At 40.7% G+C, this 24,806-nt stretch overlaps 1 protein-coding gene across 2 annotated transcripts in view; it reads right to left on the bottom strand.

The window, feature by feature from the left end:
- Positions 1-24,806, bottom strand: part of SYTL5 (synaptotagmin like 5) — a 65,008-nt gene that overhangs the window by 23,528 nt on the left and 16,674 nt on the right. For both annotated transcript variants that reach the window (XM_081197778.1, XM_081197779.1), the window contains exons 2-6: positions 18,281-18,631; positions 10,335-10,547; positions 4,117-4,232; positions 2,115-2,250; positions 591-692 (exon numbers count right to left, since the gene is read on the bottom strand). In XM_081197778.1, the coding sequence (XP_081053904.1) occupies positions 591-692; positions 2,115-2,250; positions 4,117-4,232; positions 10,335-10,547; positions 18,281-18,399 (686 nt within the window). In that variant the 5' untranslated portion in view covers positions 18,400-18,631. The remainder of the gene's footprint in view (positions 1-590; positions 693-2,114; positions 2,251-4,116; positions 4,233-10,334; positions 10,548-18,280; positions 18,632-24,806) is intronic.

The raw sequence follows: 24,806 nt of genomic DNA, 5'->3' as shown, positions 1-24,806 counted from the left end.
AAAACACATCACTTCACTGTCTAAGCAACCTTTCTGCTTTTTTTTTGGTAATTCCATTCATATACTAGAAATGACACCCATATTACATTTTTGCTTGGCTGATTATGCCATATCACATTCTAATTTACTGCTGTGAACAACCATCAACCCACCACCTACCCCATAAAGACTTCTTAGGGAAGTAGTGAGATGGCAAACAGGATCATTTACAATGACAGCTTGTATTCTTTAGTGCCATGTTCTTCAAACTTGGGTCCCTAGATGTTGTTCTACTACAACTCCCATCATCCTTGGCTGCTAGCTGAGCTGGATGGGGATGATGAGTGCAGCTTACTGACTACTAGGGCTTAGTACCACCTCCCCCTCTAACCACCAGCAAACAAAATTGACACAAGACCACACCTTGCTTTACAACTTGCAAGAGAAATGTGTGCATGTAGAAAATGAGCATCAGAGAACCTTAAGTCAGAGTGGTTTCAGCAAAAAGAAGAAGGAAGGAAGGACTACTGTAATTTCAATATCTGTATCAGTTTCTGAAGCCAGTGGAGAAATTAAGTTCAACTGTACAAAGGTCATACCATTTCTCTTACCTATCAGCACTATTTATACTCTGGACATCAACATCTGAGCTGATGCTTCTTCCATCTTCTGCCTTCACAACTGCGATTTCTCCTTTAGCCTTGAATAAAGCTCTGTTCAATAGAAAGGTCAAGGCAACCAGGGAGGCATCAATCAAAATACAGGACCCATATAACAATTATACATAAGTTTTCCTTTTTTCTGTTTAAGATGCTCATGAGAATTGTACACCATGGTATATTTTCATGTAAGCTTGTTGCATTTTGTTTCACATCAAGATTCAAAAACAAGTTTAGATATTGTGACAAAGGTGAAAGTTAATGAAAGAATGTATCTAAACTGTAGCACTGTGCAATTTTCTGCTATAATAGAGATAACATGAAAGACAAGTAATTTTTCTAAAGTATTGCAATTTTTCAAAAGTAAAGCATCATTTAATATTTACACTCTACTGGGTTTGGCCTTTATCCCCAAAAGCAGAACCTCGGGAATTTGTGTGCTTCAACTGTACAAAACTAAGAAGGAAACAGCAGTTATTATCCTGTGTCTTGCATTATGTTTTGGCTTTGAGAAGGGACTGTAAGGGTTCCCATTCACTCATAAAAATATTTATATATATCAGACCTGTTAAATATTAAGGCCTTTCCATTTTTATTTTTATTTTGCAATAAACACTACATGGTGCAACGAGACACTCACACACAACCTAAATTTGCACCATCTGTTTCTTGTGCCAGTGCCCCATTTGCTGTTGCACGCATTTCTTAGCAGTAGCAGAAAAGAAGGCAAGTGGATGCAGTGTTGTCATTAGGACATGACTGGATCTTCAATATTTTAAGGACACAAGAAGAACCCTGCTGCATCAGGCTAAGGGCCTATCTAGTTCAGCATCCTGTCTCCCACAGTGACCGACCAAATGCCCCCGGGAAGCCAAGAAGCAGGACACAGTTCCCTAGCAACCAGCATTCAGAGTTATGCTACCTCTGAACAAGGATCTGGAATACAGCCATCTTGAATCTCTCTAATTTCCTTTAAGCTAGAGGCCACCACTGTAGCTCATGGCAGTGTACCCCTCAAATTTACCACACACTGTGTGAAGAAGTACTTCCATTGGGTGGTTATCAATTTCCTGTCAATTAGTTTCACGGACTAATCCCAAGTTCTGTTATTTTGAGGAAGAGGAGGAAGCCCCTTTTACGATGCATAGCAAATACCACCTTGTGGTTCTAGTCAGGAAGATGGAATAAACATTTTGTCTGAACGCCAAGAAAGTTATCTGAGGAAGCCAGAAACACCACACAAAAGGGAGCCCCTCCATAGGCTGCTTCAAAATCTCTTATCAAAGGAGAATCCAGTTAGGAACCACACATCCTTTAAATGTTTCAAATATAAATGAAGCAAACAAAAAATCCTTGCTAGAAGAAAAAGGTCTCAATCATTGGGTCCAAATGATGGAATGCTCTGGAGTGAATCTAAACAGAAATCCACTAAACGGAAATCCACTTCAGCATTCAGATTATAAACTGTTGCCTTACCCAATATTTCTGTGCCCACTGAAGACTGACTTTGCCCCACTTGAAAAGGAAGCAAGCACATCTTGCTTTGAAGTCTCCTCTGAACTCTCTGGAGACTGATCTTTGAGTTTTCCTCCTGTAGCTTCAGAGGAAGGATCTTAAAAAGAAAAAATGTACTTTAAAAATAATAAAGGGGATCAAAAGCAAGTTTCCCAGTGATTTGACAAGAATTTTAAACCAGCTGCCGGAGTGCAACACCAACACACCATTCATTTGAACATGGTCTCCAAGTACAGAAGCATCCACAACTGAAGAACGTAAGAGCATATGGATAAGGCCAATGACCCATAAATCCAGAGTTTTGTTCTCACTCACTGACTACTTCCCTATCTTCTAATCTTTTTTTATCTCACCACTTTGTTTCAAACAAAGTGCCCAATGCAACTAACATGAACAAATAACGAGAGGGGTGGTAGAAATCTCACAGCAAGAAGGAAAACACAAACAGGAATAGCAGATTTTTTTAAAAAAAAAATTGACATGAACAAGAGAACCAGAGAACAAGAGAACTTAAAAGAAGAAGAAGAAACTGGTCACAGAATCATAAGGTTAGAAGGTACTTCAGAGGTCGTCCAGTTCAACCTCCTGCTAATGTAGATGCTACCACATCTCTGATAGGTAGTAAGGGAAAGGGATCCCTGATCATTAGGTCCAGTCGTGACCGACTCTGGGGTTGCGGCGCTCATCTCGCTTTATTGGCTGAGGGAGCCGGCGTACAGCTTCCAGGTCATGTGGCCAGCATGACTAAGCTACTTCTGGCGAACCAGAGCAGCGCACGGAAATGCCGTTTACCTTCCCGCCAGAGCGGTACCTATTTATCTACTTGCACTTTGACGTGCTTTCGAACTGCTAGGTTGGCAGGAGCAGGGACCCCATCGCAGGGATTCGAACTGCCAACCTTCTGATCAGCAAGTCCTAGTCTCTGTGGTTTAACCCACAGCGCCACCCTCGTCCCTCTGATAGGTAGTAAGTATGCCTTAAAGGTTTTCTTAGAATCAAGCAGTATATACAGTTTGTTAAATAAATAACTCCTACTAGGGGAATTCAATATACCCTAGTAGACATATTACCAAGATTTTAGACATTCAAAAAATAAAAAGCATTACACTCATTACAAAGCTGAACACACACACACACACACACACACACACACACACACACCTTGCAACAACTGTGTTTTCTATAGAACAGAACTACGAGAATTGCAACTGTTCAGACTAGAGTGTATTACACACCTAGCAGGGCCACCAGCATGCATTATGACAATCCCATCTTGCATCATTCATAATGTATGCATGCAGAATTAGCTGCATTACATCTCTATGCCAGCTTTCACCAACCTAGTGCCCTCCAGCTGTCTAGTTGTAGTTCAAAAAAGCTGGGAAATAACAGGCAGGTGAAAGCTGTCCAATGGCATGATAATCCTCCTTACAGTATTATACATAGTTCAGTGTATAAAGGAAAGCTCTTGAGAACTCTGAGTCTGAATACTATAATGAGCTGGAGGCAATATTCTCTGCTACAAGAGGAAATCCTGTGCTTGCACGTGGAACCCATGTGCACAGGCATGAAAAGGAAAACCCCCTGCAAGTGTGGCATATGATGAGAGGGTCTATACTTTGCTGTAAGCCATGGCAGCAATCCTGAGCCCAGATGCACACAACTCACTGGTTTCAGTAGGACAGGATTGTGGCATATCAATATTTTTGACTGAGTAGTGTGGGAGTCTTTTATGTTCTGGTGCTGCTAAAACAAAGTAGGTGTGGGCCAGAGTAGTCTCTTGGATAAGGGACCAAGGGGTTTCCATTGTATTAAAAAAAGTTTCAATACTAAAAAGGCGTCAGCAAGCCCCAGCTCATTATGCAGCACTAAGACTATAACCATAAATTAGGCAATTAGGGGGACAACAAGGCTTTAGCTATACATAGGAAGAACAAACACATTTCCCTCCTGTTATTTTTACCTGCGGCTTTGCGTTGGATAGACCTTCTAACGACATCACTTCCAAGGAGGGTGGATTGTTTGAAGCGCTTTGCTCTCTCTTCAAAAAACCATTCACCTGTAACTATCCTAAGCTGCCTGAACGAGAAGAGAAAGGAAAATGGCACAATCTGATCCAATCAGTGTAAACAAGTACTCCGATTAACTCCATCCACTCAAGAAATATACATTGCTTTAGAAAACATTAGCAGAAAATTAAATAAGGAGCTGGGCCTGCATGATAAGGTCAGACAAGGGTAACATCTCAAAGTATATTTAGCCGAACATTTATGTTTAGCCCTTAGAAAACTATTGGCTAGAAAACAGGCAGAGGAACCAGAATTAGAGCTCATATTTAATCTCCTTTTAATAATGTACACACATTTCCACAACATGTGATCCCTTATAGATAAATGATGAACTAAAAAAGAAGGAAAAGCACAAAAAGAGCCAAGTTAACAAAACGCAAACCTAAGAGAACAGTTCAGTTTTATATAGGCTAGGCATCTAGGTGTTAAGTTCCAGCCAAGCAAAATTTTAAAGGCTCATTCTCTGGCTGTTGCCAATAAGGATTTGTATGGCATTTTTGTTCACAGTCTGTTCCATGCCTCTTCTTCAGTTTCTAAGTCCCAATTCAGTTCCCACCACCTTCTCAAATTTTGTTGAGGACAGAATTAAACCTCTATGAAGATTTATACAAATATGACATTAGACCTTGCCACAGCCACCACTGTGCTTGTCTTCTTCCTCTAGGCCCAATCCACACAACCTCCCAGAAGGCATGGGCAAGGCAATTTGGAGGATGCTGCAATCTTCTGACTCTAGTCATTGTTTGCATGCTCAGAGCGGACAGGTGAACATGATTTATCAGCAAGGACAAGTCGCAGTGGCAGGGCTGGAAGTGGAGTCCCTACATGTGTGGGGGCCTCAGCAGTTGCCCAATGATACAATTTCTAACACCAATTCTGTCTGGCAGGGAGCATTGTTGCTCAGTTCCAGGATTGAATGATATTAGTCACAGGTACTGCATTAATTTAAAACAAAAGATATACACAAATAGATTCAAAAGTCAAGGGTATTGCCCTGCCTAGGGAAGGTTAAGCTAACAGAGAATAAAAACAAGTCCTTTGATATCAAGATATACACAGGTAGAATACAAGAAGCTACGGTATTCTGAAAACTGTTCTTACTACCCTTTGAACGTTTCCATTTCCTTCTGCTTACTTTTATTCTGCAAAGAAACCTTTTCAGTTGAACCACAGAGCAGTGTTCCGAAACTTCAATTCCCTTTGATAACCAATGTTTAGACACCTGAGTAAAGTTGCTAACAAACGATCTTATCAAAACTATTAATCTCCAGGATGTTGATTGTCCTGGGAATGTAGCAGCCTTTGTAGTCCAACCATAACAGACTAGCAGCCAGGAGATCAGGTGTGCTCAGGTTTCATTCTGGATACGAGGCATTTTTAGGTATAACTGCTGCCCGTTCTGCACAAGCAAATGGCAAGCAAACTGTTCTATTAGGCAGCTTCCATGACACCTTGGCAAATGTTGTCAGGATGGAGTTTTTGCTTCAGGGTACAGTCAGTGCCTTATTCTGAACTATGTAAGGCACAGAAACGCAAACCTTTTAAAAAGCAGTCCTCATTTCACAACTCCTACACAGCTTTTCAAGGCACCTCTTCAACTGAAAACCTGCTTTTCTTTTGTTTTTCCTCTGTGAGAGCACAATCCCACCCAGAATGGGTTCAACATACACAAGAAACTAGAAGAGGTTTGCAGTTTCAAGGTATGCTCAGGTCCATCACTTTTACTAAGGGCCCAAGCTACAATTCATTCACCAGCTGTAGACACTACTGAACAAAGATAGTTCCATTCCCCAGTGCTGGCCCGGGGAGCAAAAATAAAGTCTCTTTATCCTTTGAAAAGGGACCCCCTCCCCACTCGGTGCCCTTACTAGAGAGTCTTATATAGGACGAATAAAGGAGCACTTCATCTCATTTCCCGAAACTTCTATGAGATCTAATAATGGTACTCAACCAGAGGGAGAAGGGGACCTTTTGCAAAGGTATCATCACTCCTTCCCTCTGCTTATATCAAAAGAAACCTCTTTGCTTTCATGGATTGACCAAGAGGCTGAAACCTTTGCTCTCATGTGGTGCTCAACTGTGCTACCTATATTATTCTTTGATTAATAACTTGCAGAATCCAGGATGTCCATGAACATCATAACAACTTAACACTGCAGAGAAAGAGAAATGTTTGAGCTGTGAAAACTAGAATTACACAATCTATATAGCTGCATTCTGAATCATCATTGCTCCATTCCAATCTACTGCCTAAAACCTTATTTATGTCTTGCAGTCTTATTGAATGTGGCAACTGTCTGGTATAATTAGCACTCTCTACCAAATAGAGAGAGGAATTCGACTAGAATAGAACCCAAATTTTAATTTGTTTGCAAGCACACAAACCTCCACCCACATTTTAGGCTGCTCCTTTATAATGATGGCAACTCAGGCTGACTGTTCCACTCACTGTCTTCTGTTGGTCTAGAAAATTTACTCAACTTGCTAAAACTGTAGAATAAATGCAAATGTTGAGTTACTCTAACTTCAGTAATAATGTGAATGTATTAGATATGAAACACTTAGCGGTCACCTGCCCTATCCACTTACAATTGCTTTGTGCCAAACTAAATGGCAGCAGACCTCTGTGTGTTTTAATACTGGAGCTGCCCAATCATGCACACACAGAAGGTTTATACTGAGTGCCGAAAGGCTCTCAAAGATAGACCTTTGCAAGGTTACCTCCCTACAGTCTCTCCCTCAAATGAACTGGAAAAAATGCTGTGCATTTGGGGGTGGGGAGGCTGAAGGATATCCAAGACTTTTTAACTGGAGGCTTTTTAACTGGATCTAATTTCTATGTAATTGTGTTAAATCTGGACTTAGAATTCACCGATCTACCAGCACCATTCATATGGCATCCTAACTAGATGTGTGTTCATCACTCCTGAGTGCTGAGGAACTTACAACTTTCTCAATGATAAGAACAGTGATGACAGACACCTATACCTGAGATATGATTGGCTTATAAATTGGGGAAAGGCCATAGCTTGAGAAACTGCTTTACATGCAGAAAGCCTCAAGTTTAATCCCAATCTGTCTGAAATCCTGGAGAGCCACTGCCTGTCAGTGTAGACAACACTGAGCTAGATGGATCCATGGTTTGATTCAGTGTGAGGTCACTTCCCATGTTCCCCCTGCAGTGCATTGCCGAGGAGAGTGTGACATATACTTTAGAACCCACTCAGGTCATACAGAGGAGCAGTAAAGGTCCATTTTGGTCCCTAGAATATGCTGCAGATCTTTGGCAAAGTGCTGAGATTCTGATAGTTAGGAGCAATACAGAAAATGTTCCTCTAAAGCTAGAAACTTACATTTGAAAACTACTGTTACTGAATGCAGGACACTTCATGAATAGAGTTTTAAGAGCGTATACCTATACAACTCCGACATAAGCGGTTTAACTGCAGCTGTGTTTAAGTCTTTATGCTACATTTCACAATCGCCATGCAACTCAGTTAACTTAAAAACAAAACCCTGCACTTTGCCCTTCACCAGCTAAAATGAAATTATGTGCTGGAAGTGGGAAAGCATTCTAGAAGGACAAGTGCTTATTTTAAATTTTTCATGCATGCAAAGTACAATGGAGACCTGTTCCTTAAGAAAAACTCAGTATTTTCTCTTTCATCTTTCCCTCTTCTGTTAAAAGATGCTTTCGGATTCTCCCCACCCCAAGCCCATTATTTTGCATTTAATTCCCAGCCTACATTGCTTAGTAAAGTGCTTTGTGATATAATTCTACTGCTGCATGCTCTGAAATTCAGGGAGCTCTTTATTCTCAAGAGCTGCCTAACAAGCAGCTCAATTTGTTCATCACATTCATGTAATTTTGTGCTGAATTTGCTTTGATCTTTTCCCATGGTCCTGGGCAGCCATTATGCTCTTCTACAAGAGCTACCTCCCTGATTGCTACCATGGCCTACAGCAGGGCCACAATGTCCTTAAAAATGCTAGTTTCCTCAAGCCAATATTTACCAACAATCCTCTCTTCATCTTTCCATGGTGATATTAGGCACAAAAAGGCACTTCCACATGCAAACTATTAAGGAAGCACAAGCTAACCTTTAAAGCAATAATAAGGACCCGGGAGACAAAGACTCACTGCTTCCCCTTGGAGCAATTGCAATCTCTCAGTCTAACCTACCCCATGAGTTGTTGTGAGGATAAAATGAGTATGGGGAGGGCCATGTACAACACCTTGAGTTCCCTGGAAGGAAGGTGGGATTTAAATGTAATAAAAAGCAATAAATAAATAAAACACCTTTTATTAAGTATGCATGATGACATCATTGGATAGCACAGCAGACAGCAAATATCGCTAACTGGTGAAAGGATGTCACTAATTAAAGCATCTGTGAGACACATCAGCACTATCCTGAGCTGCTAGCTTACAAAAGTAGAAATCTTGCACAGGGGCCCAGAGTGCTAGTTAGCAAGTTATGTTACATGTACCTATGGGTAATTGTAGGTGTGGCTAAGATAATCTACATATACATAATTGCATATTTTATCTTTATGAACGCTGTTTTTATTGTGTTATGCGAGCTGGCCTTTGACCGTAATAAATTATCTATCTATCAGGCAGTGGGCCCTTAACCTCATTGCTGGAGGCCCTTTTCCAGGTACCCCAACCCTCAGAGGTGAAGAAAGTGGCAACCAGGAAGGGGCCCCTCTTGGCTATAACTCCTTGTCTAGGGCAGTGTTTCCCAACCGGTGTTCCGCGGCACAGTAGTGTGCCGTGGAACTTTGCCTTGTGTTCCGTGGAGGCGGGCGAGTCGGGCGGTGAGAGGCGGGGCGGCGGCGGCGAGCACACGCGGGACGGCGAGCGAGCGAGCTCCCACATCCCATCGCCGCTCGCTACTTGGCCTGCGCATCCGCTCGCTACTGGGCCTGCCCCAGGAGGTGGGGTTGTGGGCATCACGCCCTTCCCCACGTGAGCGGGGAATCCCATCCGCCCCCACGTGAGCGGGGAATCCCATCTCAGCCCCCGCGAGAGCAGGGGAATCCCATCCGGCCACGCCTCCTGGCCAGCCAATCGGCTGGCTGGAGGGGGCGTGGCTTGCCTCGAGATTTTTTTCATGAAACAAGTGTGCCTTTGCCCAAAAAAGGTTGGGAAACACTGGTCTAGGGAGGCTGCCATGGCACAAACTCTTACTCCTTGTTGGTACTAGCTGAATACCTTTCGATGAAATAAAATATAAATTGCTGTCTATGAATATTTGAATAAATAAACACTTTTACCAGGCCTTTAAAATTGTTGGTTGTTTTTAGGAATGCAAACAACCATGGTTACTTTAATGCTTTTACAGTCTATTTTTACTGTCTATATCTTTAATTTATTACTTATGAGGCACATCACCTTAACATGTATGAGAAACAAGAGTACCACATGAAATAGATAAATACATACATTTTATGTGTTTACTTGTCTGTTAGATGTCCTAGAAGACGGAATATCCCAGGGCAGAATAAGTACTTTAAAATAAAATAAATAGGTACTAGCTTTAATGGCACTAGCTCTGGAGAAAATCAAGGGATGTAACTGTTGCCTTAAATTCACTTCCTGTTGAAAAGGTCTCAGCATTGGTATTGCTGATAGAGACTTGGATCAAGACATGGAGAAACACTTCAAGACCTTGCTGCAATTAAGTTTTGAAATTAATTTTTATAACATTTGAGCTGTGGAAGCTGTATGTAAGTATGACGTTCCCCCTAGCAGAGTGGCAGAATAAGTCCAATGCACAAAACAAACATACACACTACACTTTAGTGCAGGGGTGGGGAACTCCCATCAGCCCCAGTCAACATGGTCAATGACAATGGGAATTAAAATCCAGAAACATCTGAAACAACAACAATAGCTGGTGGGTTCAAGTGAAGATACTAGCAGGAGACAACCCTCACTCAGCAGGAGATGCTTTAAGCGTCTCTCTAGCTCAAATTAGGATCAAACATGCCTTTATCAGCCCAGCCCCTCCATCACCTGGATGTTCATACTGCTTGTCAAAGGCATCGTAACTGGAGATCAGAAAACATGAGTTGACATCCAAGTGTGTCCAAGAACAAAACTTACGCAATCTTATCGCACACTGTGCATTTCCAGTTGCCACCAATTCCCACAATACGACATTTGTTGCAAACTCTGAGTCCACATGCTTGGCAGAGATCCCCTCTATCAAAGATTAGGCCCAAATTCTTTCGACACCGAATGCAGACCCTGCCATCGTCTTCCTGGTAACGCCGTCCACCTTTCTTTTTGGCTTCCAGTAACTCATTCTTCAGTTTTCTGGAAAGAAACACAACAAACTTAAGTTAAGAAAAGTGGCTTGAAGTATTCACTGCTTTATAAAAACCTAAATTCTAGTGACTTGTATGTGTGACAGAGCCATCAAAATATTTTTTGATTACAACTTTGGAATTATTTAGGGCACTGCTTTCCAAACTTTTCATGTTGGTGATACAATTTTTAGATATGCATCTTTTCGCAACACAGTAATTTAGTTTTACTAGCAAACCAGAGATTAAACTAACCCCTTTCCAGTCCTGGGAGGAGTGCGGGGAACATTTGCATGACACATCGACACACTGCAAGCCGACACAGTAACATGTCACAACACAAAGTTTGGAAAGCTCTAGTTTAGGAGTTTTGTTGACGGAGGACTTATTGCTGTTATTGATTTTATATTTTTGTATCTTTATTTTAGATCTTATGATTTATGTGGAAATTGTTTAATTTTGTTGTATACTTTTTGATGTTTTATTTATTATTTATGACTTTCATTATGTTTGCAATTATGTAATTTTTTCATGTTGTAAGCTGCCTTGAGCATGATGTATGTATGTATGTATGTACTTTGCTGAGGACTAGACCAAAACATTGTGTGGCTTGAGCTGAAATACAAAATGGCACCCTCCATTCTACGTATGTAAGTAGAACAGACTGGCAGTTGAATCTTACTTCAGCACTAGCAATGTGAACAGCATCCAGGCTAACTTAGAGGGTTCATTACTGCAGCACAGCCTTGCCACCACTCCCTGGCCCTCCAACATAAGCCACCTGAGGCAGAAGCCTCACTCTGCCTAATGCTCTTAATCTACTTTTTAAAATATCAAATCTACTAAAACAATTTCTGGCTGAAGCAGAATCAAATTATCCATAGAAAATACATAAAATGACTCTGAAACACAAGCAGCTTTCACACTCAGTTATGCAGAGATAAATGTCCTACCTTCTCCATCCTTTGGGTGCAATGATACATTGGGAGAAAATATTAACCTTACTCTCTAGTATGGATACCAGGCTGGGATATTTATTCACTTTTATCAGTGTCTGCAAGATTCAGTGCCTAACCTCGGGCAGTTTCTTATCTCTTGGCCTCTGTTCCTAAGATGTAATGGTCACAGGATTTTTGTGAGATAAAGATGACAGTTCAATCAATCGCTCAGTCTCCTTTATTGGCATGAAAAGTACATCATATACATGGATCAGAACACAACACAGTTAATGAACCATAGTAGGAAATACTTTAGGATAAAAGTGTCCGGACATCATGAGGTACGAAGATGGCTCTTAGGACCTATGGTGACATAATTTAATAGCATCACTCAAAAATCTTAACATTCTCCACAACTTCCAAGTTGGTGGCCAACTTGGCCTCCTGTGGGAGAGAGTTCTGTAGTTAACTATCTGCTACTTCTAGCCTGTGGGGAATAAAAGCTCTGAAAAGTGATTTGATGGGACCGCAATATGGAGGAGGGGAAGATTTAACCTTCCATCCCTTGTGCTGCAGTCCGAGTTCTGTTTCTCCCTTGTCTCTGGCTGCAGACCTAACCACGCACACACTTTAACAATCTGGTGAAAAGGAAAAGGGAAAAAAAAATAAAGGACAAAGGCTAAAGATAATCCCAAAATGATAACAATATATCTGGCACTAGAGGAGAAAGGGCATGTTATGAACTATTAAATTAAGTCAGGGTGTAAAACAAAAGCTCTAGGTGATGAAATATCAGTGCTCATTAAGAACATGCTGGCCCCATTTTAATCCAAGCCTTTTGTCATATTTCTGAAATTAAATGCAATACATTAAGCTCTTCATTACTAAAGCAACAGATTATTAATGAAAATTTTTTTGTGTGTACTTAAGAAAATGAAATGAACAGTCAGCCCTTACAGAGCTGCTCAGCATATAACTGTAGGGCACAATTTATGCTACTATGGTCCCAGTCCTTGCAGTGTAGAGACTGCAATTCCAGCCCAGTAGTGATGTATGGAAGTGAGAGCTGGACCATAAAGAAGGCTGATCGCCGAAGAATTGATGCTTTTGAATTATGGTGCTGGGGGAGATTCTTGAGAGTCCCATGGACTGCAAGAAGATCAAACTTATCCATTCTTAAGGAAATCAGCTCTGAGTACTCACTGGAAGGACAGATCCTGAAGCTGAGACTCCAATACTTTGGCCACCTCATGAGAAGAGAAGACTCCCTGGAAAAGACCCTGATGTTGGGAAAGATGGAGGGCACAAGGAGAAGGGGACGACAGAGGACAAGATGGTTGGACAGTGTTCTCGAAGCTACCAGCATGAGTTTGACCAAACTGCGGGAGGCAGTGGAAGACAGGAGTGCCTGGCGTGCTCTGGTCCATGGGGTCAGGAAGAGTCGGACACGACTAAACAACTAAACAACAACAATGGTCCCAGTCCTTGCAGTGTAGAGACTGCAATTCCAGTCCTCAAAAGACAGTTTTATTTCATAAAATAATGAATGTTCTACTTTCTTCAGCAATCATCACAATCCACTGGAGCTAAGGGAAGCATCCACTGCTGAATATGAAGGACATTTAAATATGCACTATATTATCCTGTGATCTAGGACTTCACCAAATTTTATGCTTACTTTACATTTATATTTATGTTGCTCATTATTTGCCAGAACATGTTGCACAGATAACAATAAAGCCTTTCTGAACATCATGCTCCTCTTGTAAGGGGGTTAAGCCCACATGTGAAGGCAGGACATGACTGATGGGAAGCTCAGTCAAAGGCAATTTGTTCTCTGGCAGCATAGCAGTGGTCCCACCAACACATGCTAAGCATGATGCAAATACATCATGTATATACAACATGGCTGGAAAATGTGCCATAAATTGATTGCCCTAAAGTGAAAGAGAGAGCTCTGTTCAGTTTTGCTCAATGTCTCAATGCATGTCGCATTAATGCATGTTTAGTATGAGTCTTCAGCCTGCTTATTATTATTATTATTATATGGCTTTAGCTTTGCCAACTTTCCTCAACACAATTATTCAAAGCTTGCAAAGCCGCAGTAGATCAAAGAGCAAAGTAATTTCTGACTCACAAAACACTTGAAATGAGAAATACTGTATTACATGCATTTTTCTCTTCTAGAGATTGGATAGCCCCAAATGATCAAAATGATTATCTGCTATAAAAATTCATGACACTTGCTTCAGAAGGATAAGAGTGCAACTCTGCTAGGATAATAATAGAATAATTCTTATTCTGATGTTCTCCACACTCATTTATACAAGTTTCTGTCTGGATCAATCCTTTGCCGTTATTTTGATTCTACCAAATCTGGCAGACTGGCATTATGAAAAAAATGAGATTTTGACTAAACATCAAGAAGAACCTTCTAATGGTAGGAGCTGTTTGACAGTAGAACGGACTCCCTCAGAAGGCTGTGGACTCTCCTTTATTGGAGGTTTTTAAGCAGAGGTTGGACGGCCATCTGTCATGGATGTCCAGAATCCAGATACCTTTGAGACCATGTGCTGGAAACTAACAGGGGAATGGTCATAACCTTCACAGACTGCTCATGAACAACTTCTTATTTCTGTAGCTTTGCAAACGGCACTTTGGATACAAACTTAAGAAATAAAGGCTGGAAATCAGGCAGGTTTTAATGACAAAAGGTTAACAATTTGGGAACTGCCTGCCTGCCTGCAAAGAGTTATGACAGAAAACCTTCCTGGGTGGCAAAAACTGCCAAAATAAATAAGCTGCATGCCAACTTTTCCCCTTTCTGCTTTCCATTTCTGTGTTCCTATAAAAACTTCCATACCACCCCCCCAAAAAAAAAACTGGGGAAAAACCAGTGCAAAGCTTTATGAATTACCAGATAATGGTCTGAAGGTACTTGTTCTAGGCTCCTCTCTCTAAAGCTAAGCAGATCTTAGCTACCGGTAACTTTTTTGAAGTTTTTAAAACAACCAAGCGGTATGATTGTTTTAATTAAATAAATAAATCTGGACCTAGCCAAGAACTAGAAGGAATTATGCAGGAGCCCCAGGAACGCAAATGAAAGGCCCTTAGAGAAAGGTGAGGACACAAATGTAGACAAACAAATAAAATGCCCCGCTTCACAATTTCCTTCATTTATGATAAAGCAAGCTCAGACAGCTGCGTTTTATATAAACTTCCTTCCATATTTCCTTGCGGTGTATTCAAGAGTGAATCACTGAACAACTGTGACAATGTGCTCTGATTTCAAAATTGGAGGAATTAAGTGTTCCAAGAGTACAAGAGATGGAGGAGGAGAATGAGTCATCCTATCTCAATCTACCATGAGCACATTTTCTAAACAGCCACTATCTAGCTGTGTCAAACACTACGGAAAAGGAACACTGTGCGTCAGTAGAATAAGCAGTTATGTGCTGTATAAAAACATTTTTTGCCCAAAACCAGAACTGACTAATTTTTAAGACTAAAATAAATTAAAAGGAATTAAATGCATAAAAGTCTAAGAATACCTGAAAAGCACAATGTTCTGAAGTACCATTACAATGGGTCTTGCATCTTTCCTCCTGCCGTTTGAAGAAAACCTGGGATCTCAATGTTCAGAGGAGACCCTGCATTATGTTTTCCTTAGTATACTTGGAAATGAGTGCAGTAAATTGAGGTGGTGCTTGAATGTGAAGTGCAGAACTGTGTCCTGAACATACAAATCTTATGCTCAAGGTATATATCATATTATAGCATATTTTGCATCTTTCCTTATCCTCAGAGGTAGAACAGAAGTTTGAACATGAAACACATGTGCACCAGATCTCAATAATAAATGAAAAGCAGCAGCAGGACCCAAAAAATTTAATTCTATTTTTTTTTAAGGGCTGTGAGACAAAATCAGTATTTTCCTGGCACAACAACCAATGATGCCCATGTCACAGTTGATCTTACCTCTAATGGCAGGGACACTCAGAGGAGAGTATCAGCAGATGACCGCAGCACATGAGAAGACCTGACATTTTAGACACCCGAATAGAACCCACTGGGTCCTAATGCAAATTTAAATACTAGAGAGTTGAAATGAGAGCTCAATTAACATAGCGTTCACCAGCTACACCTGCAACACTGCTGGAATTTTCAGTCCAGATTCAGCCATGTGGAACATTTGGATATTCAGAAGGTCAGGTAAGCACATATTTACACTGAAGTGGAACTAAGAAATGGGTTATGACTAAGTAGTAATTCCAGGAAAAGCATAGATGGGTTCTACTGTACTCTTAATGGTCATGGATTCTTAGCCTTTAGGGACCTTTCCTGCTTTTATTTTTTCTAGCCATGTAGTTCTATTGACATTCAACGGTGAATAGTCACTAAGTGCATTCTGCTCTGTTTATTGAACCCTTGTTTCATCTTGCTTACAGCTGATCCTGTTAATGATTGAAGTTGGTGGGGTTAGGAGTGACTAAGTCTATCTAAGAGCAAATTGTTAGTCACCCACTTCCCTGCATTTTGATTTTGAGCTGGACATTTCTCTCTGTGTGCAATTAATTTGTTGCCTATTATCCTTCTACTCTTCACATGAAATTTGTTTAATTTGGGGATGTGTGTGTAGGTAGATACATATACCTGGGTGGACAATAAAATTAAATTCAAGCTTACTGTGAAACTTGAAAGCTAGCTCATTGTTTTTTGCAATTTTCACCTGGTCATAATAAAGATATTGGCAGTGTTCATGCATCATGCTAACAGCCAACATGGTGCCCTCCTGATATTGCTAGCTAACATCATCCTTGACCACTAGCTATGCTGGCTGAGACTCATGGGAGTTGAAGAGCACATTGGATTCCCATCTGCTACATCATGGTTTAGCATGGTGTGAATGAGCTGCAGTGAGCCTCTAGCTTCCTTCCTCCCCTCTCCTCTGCTATAGCTGTGAGGGGTTCAGAAGCTTTTGCTCCTGTTCTTCCTTAACCACAACCTGTCAAGCCTTAGGAGGAATGGTTTAGGGAGCTGGATATGCTTAGCCTGGCATAGAGGAGACTGAGAAGAGATATGATAGCCATCTCCAAATATCTAAATGGCTGTCACATGGAAGATGGAGCAAGCTTGTTTTCTCCTTCTCTGGAGACTAGGACCCGAACTAATGGCTTCAAGTTACAAGAAAGGAGATTCTGACTAAGCATCATGAAGAACTTTCTGACAGTAGGAGCTGTTCAACAGTGGAATGATCTTCCTCAGAAGGTGGTGGACTCTCCCCTTCATTGGAGGTTTTTAAGCAGAGGTTGGATGGCAATCTGTCCTGGATGCTTTAGTTGAGATTCCTGTATTGCAGGAGCTTGGACTAAATGATCCTCAGGATCCCTTCTAACTATGGTTCTATGACATTCCATTGTGCTACATTCTCTGTTTGAACAGCGGCCACCTTGCCATATTGCCGGCATGACAGCAATTACATTGGTATCATTTAGGCCTTTTTAATTTTTATCACACAATGGCAGTTTCATGCTAGCCATTCTTAAATTTAAAAAGATTTTAGGTTAAGGGTCAGAGAGTGAGGATGTTAACATGGATAGCATGCTACATAGACTACAGAAACTGCACATAAAACTGCAGTGTGACGGTTAATAAGCTAAACCTTTCCAAGTGGAGGATAAAGATTAGTCAACATGGCCTCATAAAACATTACAGAGCAAGGCAATCGTCTTAGCCTATAGTCAATTTAACCTATAGGTCAACAACAGATGCATGCTATTTATGAACAAAACTAGAGAATCTACTGAAAGATCTCTAGATGCTACTGTAGTAGATCGGAAATGGTTTCTTCATTATTATTATTGGGGTGTGTGTGTGTTGCAAGACGAATGATACCACCTGTTATATTTTATAGACAGCAATAACAAACCACAATATACTAACTTACAAATGCGGAAAGTAAATACAGACGGCAATCATTTTGTGCAGGGGTTCCATTCCTGGCCCCCTACACATTGGTGAAGTGTACATAAGCCCAGCCCACCCCATTACGCCATGTCATATCCCTGTTCTGCCCTCTTCCAGGTCCTAAAGGATCCGTGCATCAACAGTCATGAATTAATTGGACATGTGCAAAATGGTCAGCGCCTGTACTGACCAGCTTTAAGATCAGCAAGGGTTTCTGATGTTTAGCTGTCTTAACAATAGCAACAAAAAGCTTTCCTTTCTAAATCAGGTTGCTGAAAAGGAACTATTGAGGAAGAAACCAAGAGTGGATTTCAGTGTGAAAGAGAACTTTTGAGGACAGTTCTGCTTCTGATCACAAATTCTGAGCATGTGCTCAGAGGTATCCTGGGTTGTACACATAGCACTGTGTGAAAATTCCGTCAGGGCAGAGGTTTCTGCTTGTGTAACAGAATGTTCTCCTGTTCTCCTTCCCATGCTAACCCTAATTCTGCTCTAGGGACTCAACCCTCTGGAAAAGATTTCAGAAGGGCATTGAGTGCATGCAAGGGGAGAAGAAATCCCATTGCTCAACCAAAATTCCTTCTTAGCTTTAGTCTGCTCACCTGAGCCACTATTTTGAACCTGGCTGTGGTTGGTGGACCTCAGGGTTGTAGTAAAAAACAAAGTAGATTCCACAAGTCTGATGTCTTCCCAACCCTGAACTACACTGTAACCATGAGTTAACTGGACAACAACAACAACAACAACAACAACAACAACAACAACATATGCACAAATATCTAAATCGAACTCCAATATTCAGAAGTTTAAATACCTCAGAAGAAAGTTTCAAAATTACCTGATTCTTTTATCTTCAATTTTTTTCAAATACTCGTCTCTCTTCAGCACTCCCAGTATCATTTCCCTCTCATGTTCCAGTAAAAATGACAAATTGATAATCTCCAAGTTTTTTGACATGTTGCTTCGATTGTATTATTTTATAATTTATGTAGTATGAAGGGCATGGATTGTGATATAAAGTTTAAAGGCACATCATTGCAAACAACCAAAAGTTACAAAGTCCAGCTTAGTGACTTGAGTGTCCATTGCAACTTGGCTGGAACTTCTGAACATGCTGTGAGTCTTCATTCATAAATTATCCTCAGGTTAATTGTTTCCCCCCAAAGCTGGTTATTTCGATTCTTTGTACCTGGAAACGAAAGTGAAAATAAGACACTTGACATAATCAGTATGTTGCATGAGCAGCTGAAATCAAACAGTGGTTTGGTGTCTTCAAGATACCTAAGTGCTGATACATTCACAACATTCATTGTAGACATCTGTGACTCTGACTGTCCCACTGATATTAAAGTACGGTACATCCATGGAAACAGCAAGAACAAGCCCTGATTTTACCAACTGAATGTACTTGCATCTGAATAAACTGGAGACGGCCCACACTGCTTGTGTCTAACAGTCAGTTCCCAAACCCAAAATCAGCCAAACTATGTGGTGAGTTCAATTTGCCTAACAACTGGAAGAATGGAAAACAGTTATCTGATTGCTCCACCACATGGCCAAAATAATTTTCTGAGGATATATTCATACTAGTTGTTAGTTTGCACTAAAAGTAGATTTAGCTACATAACGGAAAATCATGACTAATCTGTCATTTGGCAGGCAACTACTAATATGTACTTCTAAGATTCAAAACAGTATTTACAATTTTCTTTCACTAAAAATATAATCTTGCTCAGTCGTTTTAAACTGTTTTTAATATTGTGTTTTAATGCTGCAACCTGCCCAGGGACCTTAAGAGTGAAGAGCAGGTAACAAATAAACTCTCCATCCCATTTTCCTTTCTTGTTTCTCAGTTGGTACCATTAATTCTGAGGTAAATACAAGAGAGAAGGCAAGGGAGATCGATACTATCAAACAGAAAATACTTCTTTTAGATCTGTATTCACTTTTTCTTCTTAATCAATATACAACAGATCTCCTGGAGCAAGGGTGCTATTTTTAGGGTACATGTGAAGTGTTAAGTGGGTGATTCTTTAACAGATTTGTAGACTAGGTAAAGCAAATGATCAATTATTACTTGTGGTACTCATTTTTGTCATGTGTGAGCATGATCCATGATAAATGGTTCATTATTGCATAAACCATTCCTGGCTTGTCAGTTTGCACACTAAATTGATGGTGTATTGAACAGAAATATTTCCATATGTGAAACGACCATGCTGTGCTGTTTATTAATACACTGAATAATCTTTAGTATTTGCTTCCTTAGATATAAGGAGGGATTCTCCAAGAATAGAACAGGCAAGGAAGAACAGTCTGGCTACTGGTCAACAAAAGCATTAATAAACTGCCTCAGTATGCACTGCGTACATAATCAATCATATTTATAAAAACTGCCCCGTTGTTGAAGTCTCTGTCTAAACTATGATTCCAGTTTATTGCTAGAGGAAAGGCCAACATACCAGTTTAAGTGTCACTGGTAAAACAGAAGTAATTTTACTGTGCTCTGTTCAAATTAGTAATAAAATTCCAAAAATAGCCTTGCTGTGAAAGGACAACAAATTAGGGTCATTCCTGATCTACATTTATATCATTAAATCGGGAATAACATTTAATCGGAAAGTATTCTAATATTTTTTTCACCAAACCTTTATTAGGTATTACGAATATAGGCCATCATAAAACATCCATATATAAAATTTTAAAATATATATAAATAAACAGCCATGTAAAAATATGTAATAATGAGGATTTTCATTGGAATTTCTTCTCACTAAATAGTGCCATTCACCACTCTGAGAGATACTACTGATAAAAACTCATCCACCCTTGCAGGCAGGCATAATCTGGTATTTTCATTGTGCTGTGATGTATTCTAATCAGCCAACTATGCTATAACAATGCGATACTTTAAGATGGTATCAGAGAAACTATAACCTTAAAATAGCCCAGCTTCATTCACTGAGACATCAGGAAATAAAACAAAACAGGCAGTAAACTTCCTGTTCAGTTAAAAAAGTCTACAGTTATAAGAAGCATTATTACAAAACCTTTTTCTTAAGTCTTATTTTGCTGGACAGTATGACAAGAGCTACTGAGCATTTAAAATGAGAATAAATCTTCAAATGGCATTATAAATACATAGGTCTTACCGTATCCAGAGTGCTAACAGCTGAAGTACTTCTGGTCAACTTACAGAGGACTACTGCAGTGGACTCTTTACAAAACTAGAAAAACCAGCTGTTCTTCCACCGGCAATCTGTTTGCACAAAGCACACACCCAGCAGCGTGATGCAATATTTGCCACCAGCGCCTGGTTATCAAAAGTACAAGGAACTACCTGCAGCCCCAACCTAATGAATTTTCAAAGGAAGGAATGAAAGTCTTCCATCTTTTTAGAACCATCTTCATCAAACAACAAAGTGAAAAGCTGTCATGTCAGTCATTCAAGGAGAATTACTAACTACCATTTATAATGCCCAATCATACAGATGTAACTGATTTCTTTGAAAATGTAAAAAGTGGTTAGGTCTAGGAAGCTGCTTTATACCAAGTCAGGCCATTCCATCCATCTAGCTTACTGTTTCCTTCAGTGACAGGCAGACAGGAGTGTTTCCCACTCCTACCAACAGACTGAACTTGGGACCTTCTGCATGCAAAGCATATGCTCTGCTCCTGAGCTATGGCTCTAAGGTCTGAACTAGTCAGATCACCAGAAGGAATGCCACTGCATTACTACTGCACAGTGGGTATTTCAGTTTATATGAAGCATTTACAACAGAATGCCACAGGTGTTGTTCCACTAATGGAAGGCATCCATCAACAGAATGAGGAATTGTGTGTGTGTGTGTGTGTGTGTGTGTGTGTGTGTGTGTTTATCTCCTCTGCAAAATCTACTGATTTTGAGGAGGCTCAATGAAGTTGAAAGGGAGAGGATGCATTGGCAAAAACTGCCTCACTCCCCATTCCACTGATGGATGTTGTCTATAAGCAGAGCGACACTTGCTAAATGCCACTCTTCTATTTTAATTTTTAAAAAACCAACAGATCACTTTTCTGAGGGGGAAAAAGCACATACATAAAGACAGTGAAACAAACAAAAAAATGAACCCCCTAATTTAATAGCACCCTGTGAGGCAAGAGAGGCACTTTACTATGTTAGGACAAACCATCAAAAACTGGAGTTCAAACTAGCATTGTTTCCTGTTTTGTAATGCATATATGACTATTTTCATTCATGCCAGATAGTACTTTTTTACAAGTGGGGCATATAATGGACATTTTAAAAATCTGATAGATTCCTCAGCGCTCTGGGAAATTTCCTAGTGGTTAGAAATGGCAATCCTCCTGAGGCTCCTAGTCTCATTGTGCAATGGCGACACAACGGACGATCCATAGGATCACTTCAGAGCACCCTCTCTTGACACTGTACAGCCTGCAACATGCCTTGGTAGTCAACAAAACAGAGGAATATGCAACAAGCTGGATTGTGGCTGCAGCATGAATAGCATTAAGAGTTATTGGAATGCCAAACACACACTCCTTAGCTCTGCAAGTGGAGCCTTCATTATACTAAAATGGCCAACAGCATGGCTTTTAAATATATCAAAACATGTTGCGGGACTGTGGTATTATGCACACTTACTCCAGAGTATACCCTTTTGAACCTAATAGGACTTCCTTCCAAATAAATGAGCTCATGATCAACTGAACAATGTTCAATGTAACTAATTGGAATAAACAGTTCATGTCACTGCTGGATCACAACAAATAAAAAGTAACCTTTTTGTATGAACATATTGATGTTCAGGCTGTCAGGTGGAGACAATGTTTAATTATCAAATACTGCAAAACATTTTTTAATGGTTAGACATGAAGGCATGGTAAAGAGTTGAAGTAACAAAAAAGCCCATCATTAAACAAACACCACAATCTTGCTAGAATTCCTATTATTTCATCTCCTGAAGATACATATCAGCAGTTAATACACAGCACCAAAAGGACACTTGTTGGCACATTCATTCCTCAAGTAAAAACAGAAGCTAGAAGCCACTCTTTCATATTTTTTTGGAATTATGCCAGCTTCCCTGGCACTCTGTCTTGGATTCTGTTAGATCAAAGCCTGTACTTCCAAGCTGTACCAAATTTATAAAACAGAAGTGTGAAGCAGTAGCACATATGTATTAAAATACTAATACTCAGGCTAAAACACTTAATGCCTGAAGATTTTTTAAAAAGCCAATTGAGCCGATAAATACCAGTTAGCTTTAGAAATACAGTATTATCCTCAGTTCCAGAAACGGCAGAAAAAACTATACTCATTTATTTTCTCTCACAAAAAGCCAAGAATAAGCCCCAAATACCTGTGCCTAGCCTCCTGAGAAGGAGGATGGGGAATCCCCAAAATAGAATCATATTACATTGCTAACCAAGTGTGCCATATAATCCCATACATTCTAGATGACGAGACGAAACAATGGGTCCACTTGGAGAGAACAATCAAAAACTTCCCCAAAACAGCATACAGTGGAACCTCTATTTGCGACCATAATCCGTTCCGGAGGTCTGTCTGGAGGTCGAAATGGGTTGCTGGGAGAGGCGCCGTTGTGCGCAGGCACGGGCGGCAATTGCTGCTTCTGCACATGCATGAATGGCGATCGCCGCTCCTGCGCATGCACGAATGGCAGCAAACCTGCCAGCTGCTTCCGAGTTTGCCGCAGTCACGACTTGGAACAACCATAAGAAGAACCAACTGTACCCATTTCTCCAAAACAAACTAAATAAAATCCCCACAATACCAAACAGGTTCACACAGTCCATGCCTAAAGCATGGAAGGAAAAAGTAGGCAAACTGTCCCCAGCCTCAGCCTCACTAATTCCCCTGGCTCCTCACCCACTATTCCAACATGCAGCACAAAGCCTCCAGATAAAAACCTGGCAAGCCAAAGGCCTACATCATTTAAAGACTTCTACCCATACTGACACAAACCTATACCAAAACAAGAAATACAAGACAAACTAGGGGACACCCAAATATCTTGGCTAATGCACCACCAACTACACGCCTTCTTGAACAATCCAGCAGTAAAATCAGCAGCCACTAAGCCCTTGGCTACCTTCAAAAACCTTCTCCTGACAGCAACGGGACACGGCAAGGAGACGGTAATCACAGAATACAAAATACTGCTCCAAAATCCCACAAACCCCTACGATGCTATCAAAAACAATGGGAGCACAACATAGGCTATGAAATTTAACACCACCCAATGGACTGGAATGTGGTCTAAACCTCCCTTTAAATCCATCTCAGCCGAAAGAAGGAAACTCACTCTGAAACTTACCTATAGATGGCACCTAACACCACAAAACTGGCATTGATAAGCCCAGGAGCCAAAATGTTGGTGAGGCTGCACCTCCACAGGCACACACCTTCACATGTGGTGGGAATCCCCCAAAATCCAACCCTCCTGGACAGCAGTCCTACAAGAGATATGCAAAATAACTAACAGGTATTAGAATTCACCCCTGAACTGGCGCTACTGAATATTTTCCAAGATAATAATGTCCATTCACATTATAAAGAGCTTATAACCCACCTACTTTCAGCAGACAAAAGCATCATAGCCAGACACTGCAGAGATCTGTCAGGAGTGAACACGGGCCACTGGTACCAAATAACATGGGAAACAGCCTTCCTAGAAAAGCTAACCAACAGACCGAAACTGACATGGGAAAATAGATGACTTACATGACCCAATCATCCCTCCCCCACTCACAAATGCAAACAAACCTCACTGCAGCCAACTACAGACAACCAACCACACCCTCTCACTACCAAGGAAATGTAAAAAGCGAATTGAAAAAAAAAACCTATCCAGTTGACGCTGACACAAAACCCCATACATACACTATATAAAAGAATGTAAGTTTCACCACCCCATCTCTCCTCTCTCTTCATCCTTGATCTTATACCGTATATAACAATAATGTCTCATATCAAATGTAACTGATCTGTAGAAAAGACTTAACAACCTGAAAAAGAGACAATGCACGTACATTTATAAACCAAGAAAATATTTAACAAACATTAGTTTTTATATAAAAAATACAGTATTATGTGTTCCTCACTTCTCCCAAGTGGTGAGAGGTTTCAGGAGGAATATTAGCTTGGTTTAGCTCACGGGTGTCAAACACAAGGCCCGCGGGCCGAATCCGGCCCGCCAGACCTCGTCATGTGGCCCGCGTAGCCGCCGTTCTCGCCCGTCCAGTGCACCATCGCCTGGTTGTGCGCCGCGTCGCCTTTCAGCACGAAGGAGGTGGTGAGCAGAGAGGCCGCCTCCGGAGGTCCCCCACCGGCGCGACCC

This window comes from Podarcis bocagei (genome assembly GCF_964188305.1).
Source record: "Podarcis bocagei genome assembly, chromosome: 6".
Lineage (NCBI taxonomy): Eukaryota > Metazoa > Chordata > Lepidosauria > Squamata > Lacertidae > Podarcis > Podarcis bocagei.
This window is presented reverse-complemented; position numbering and strand designations above follow the sequence as displayed.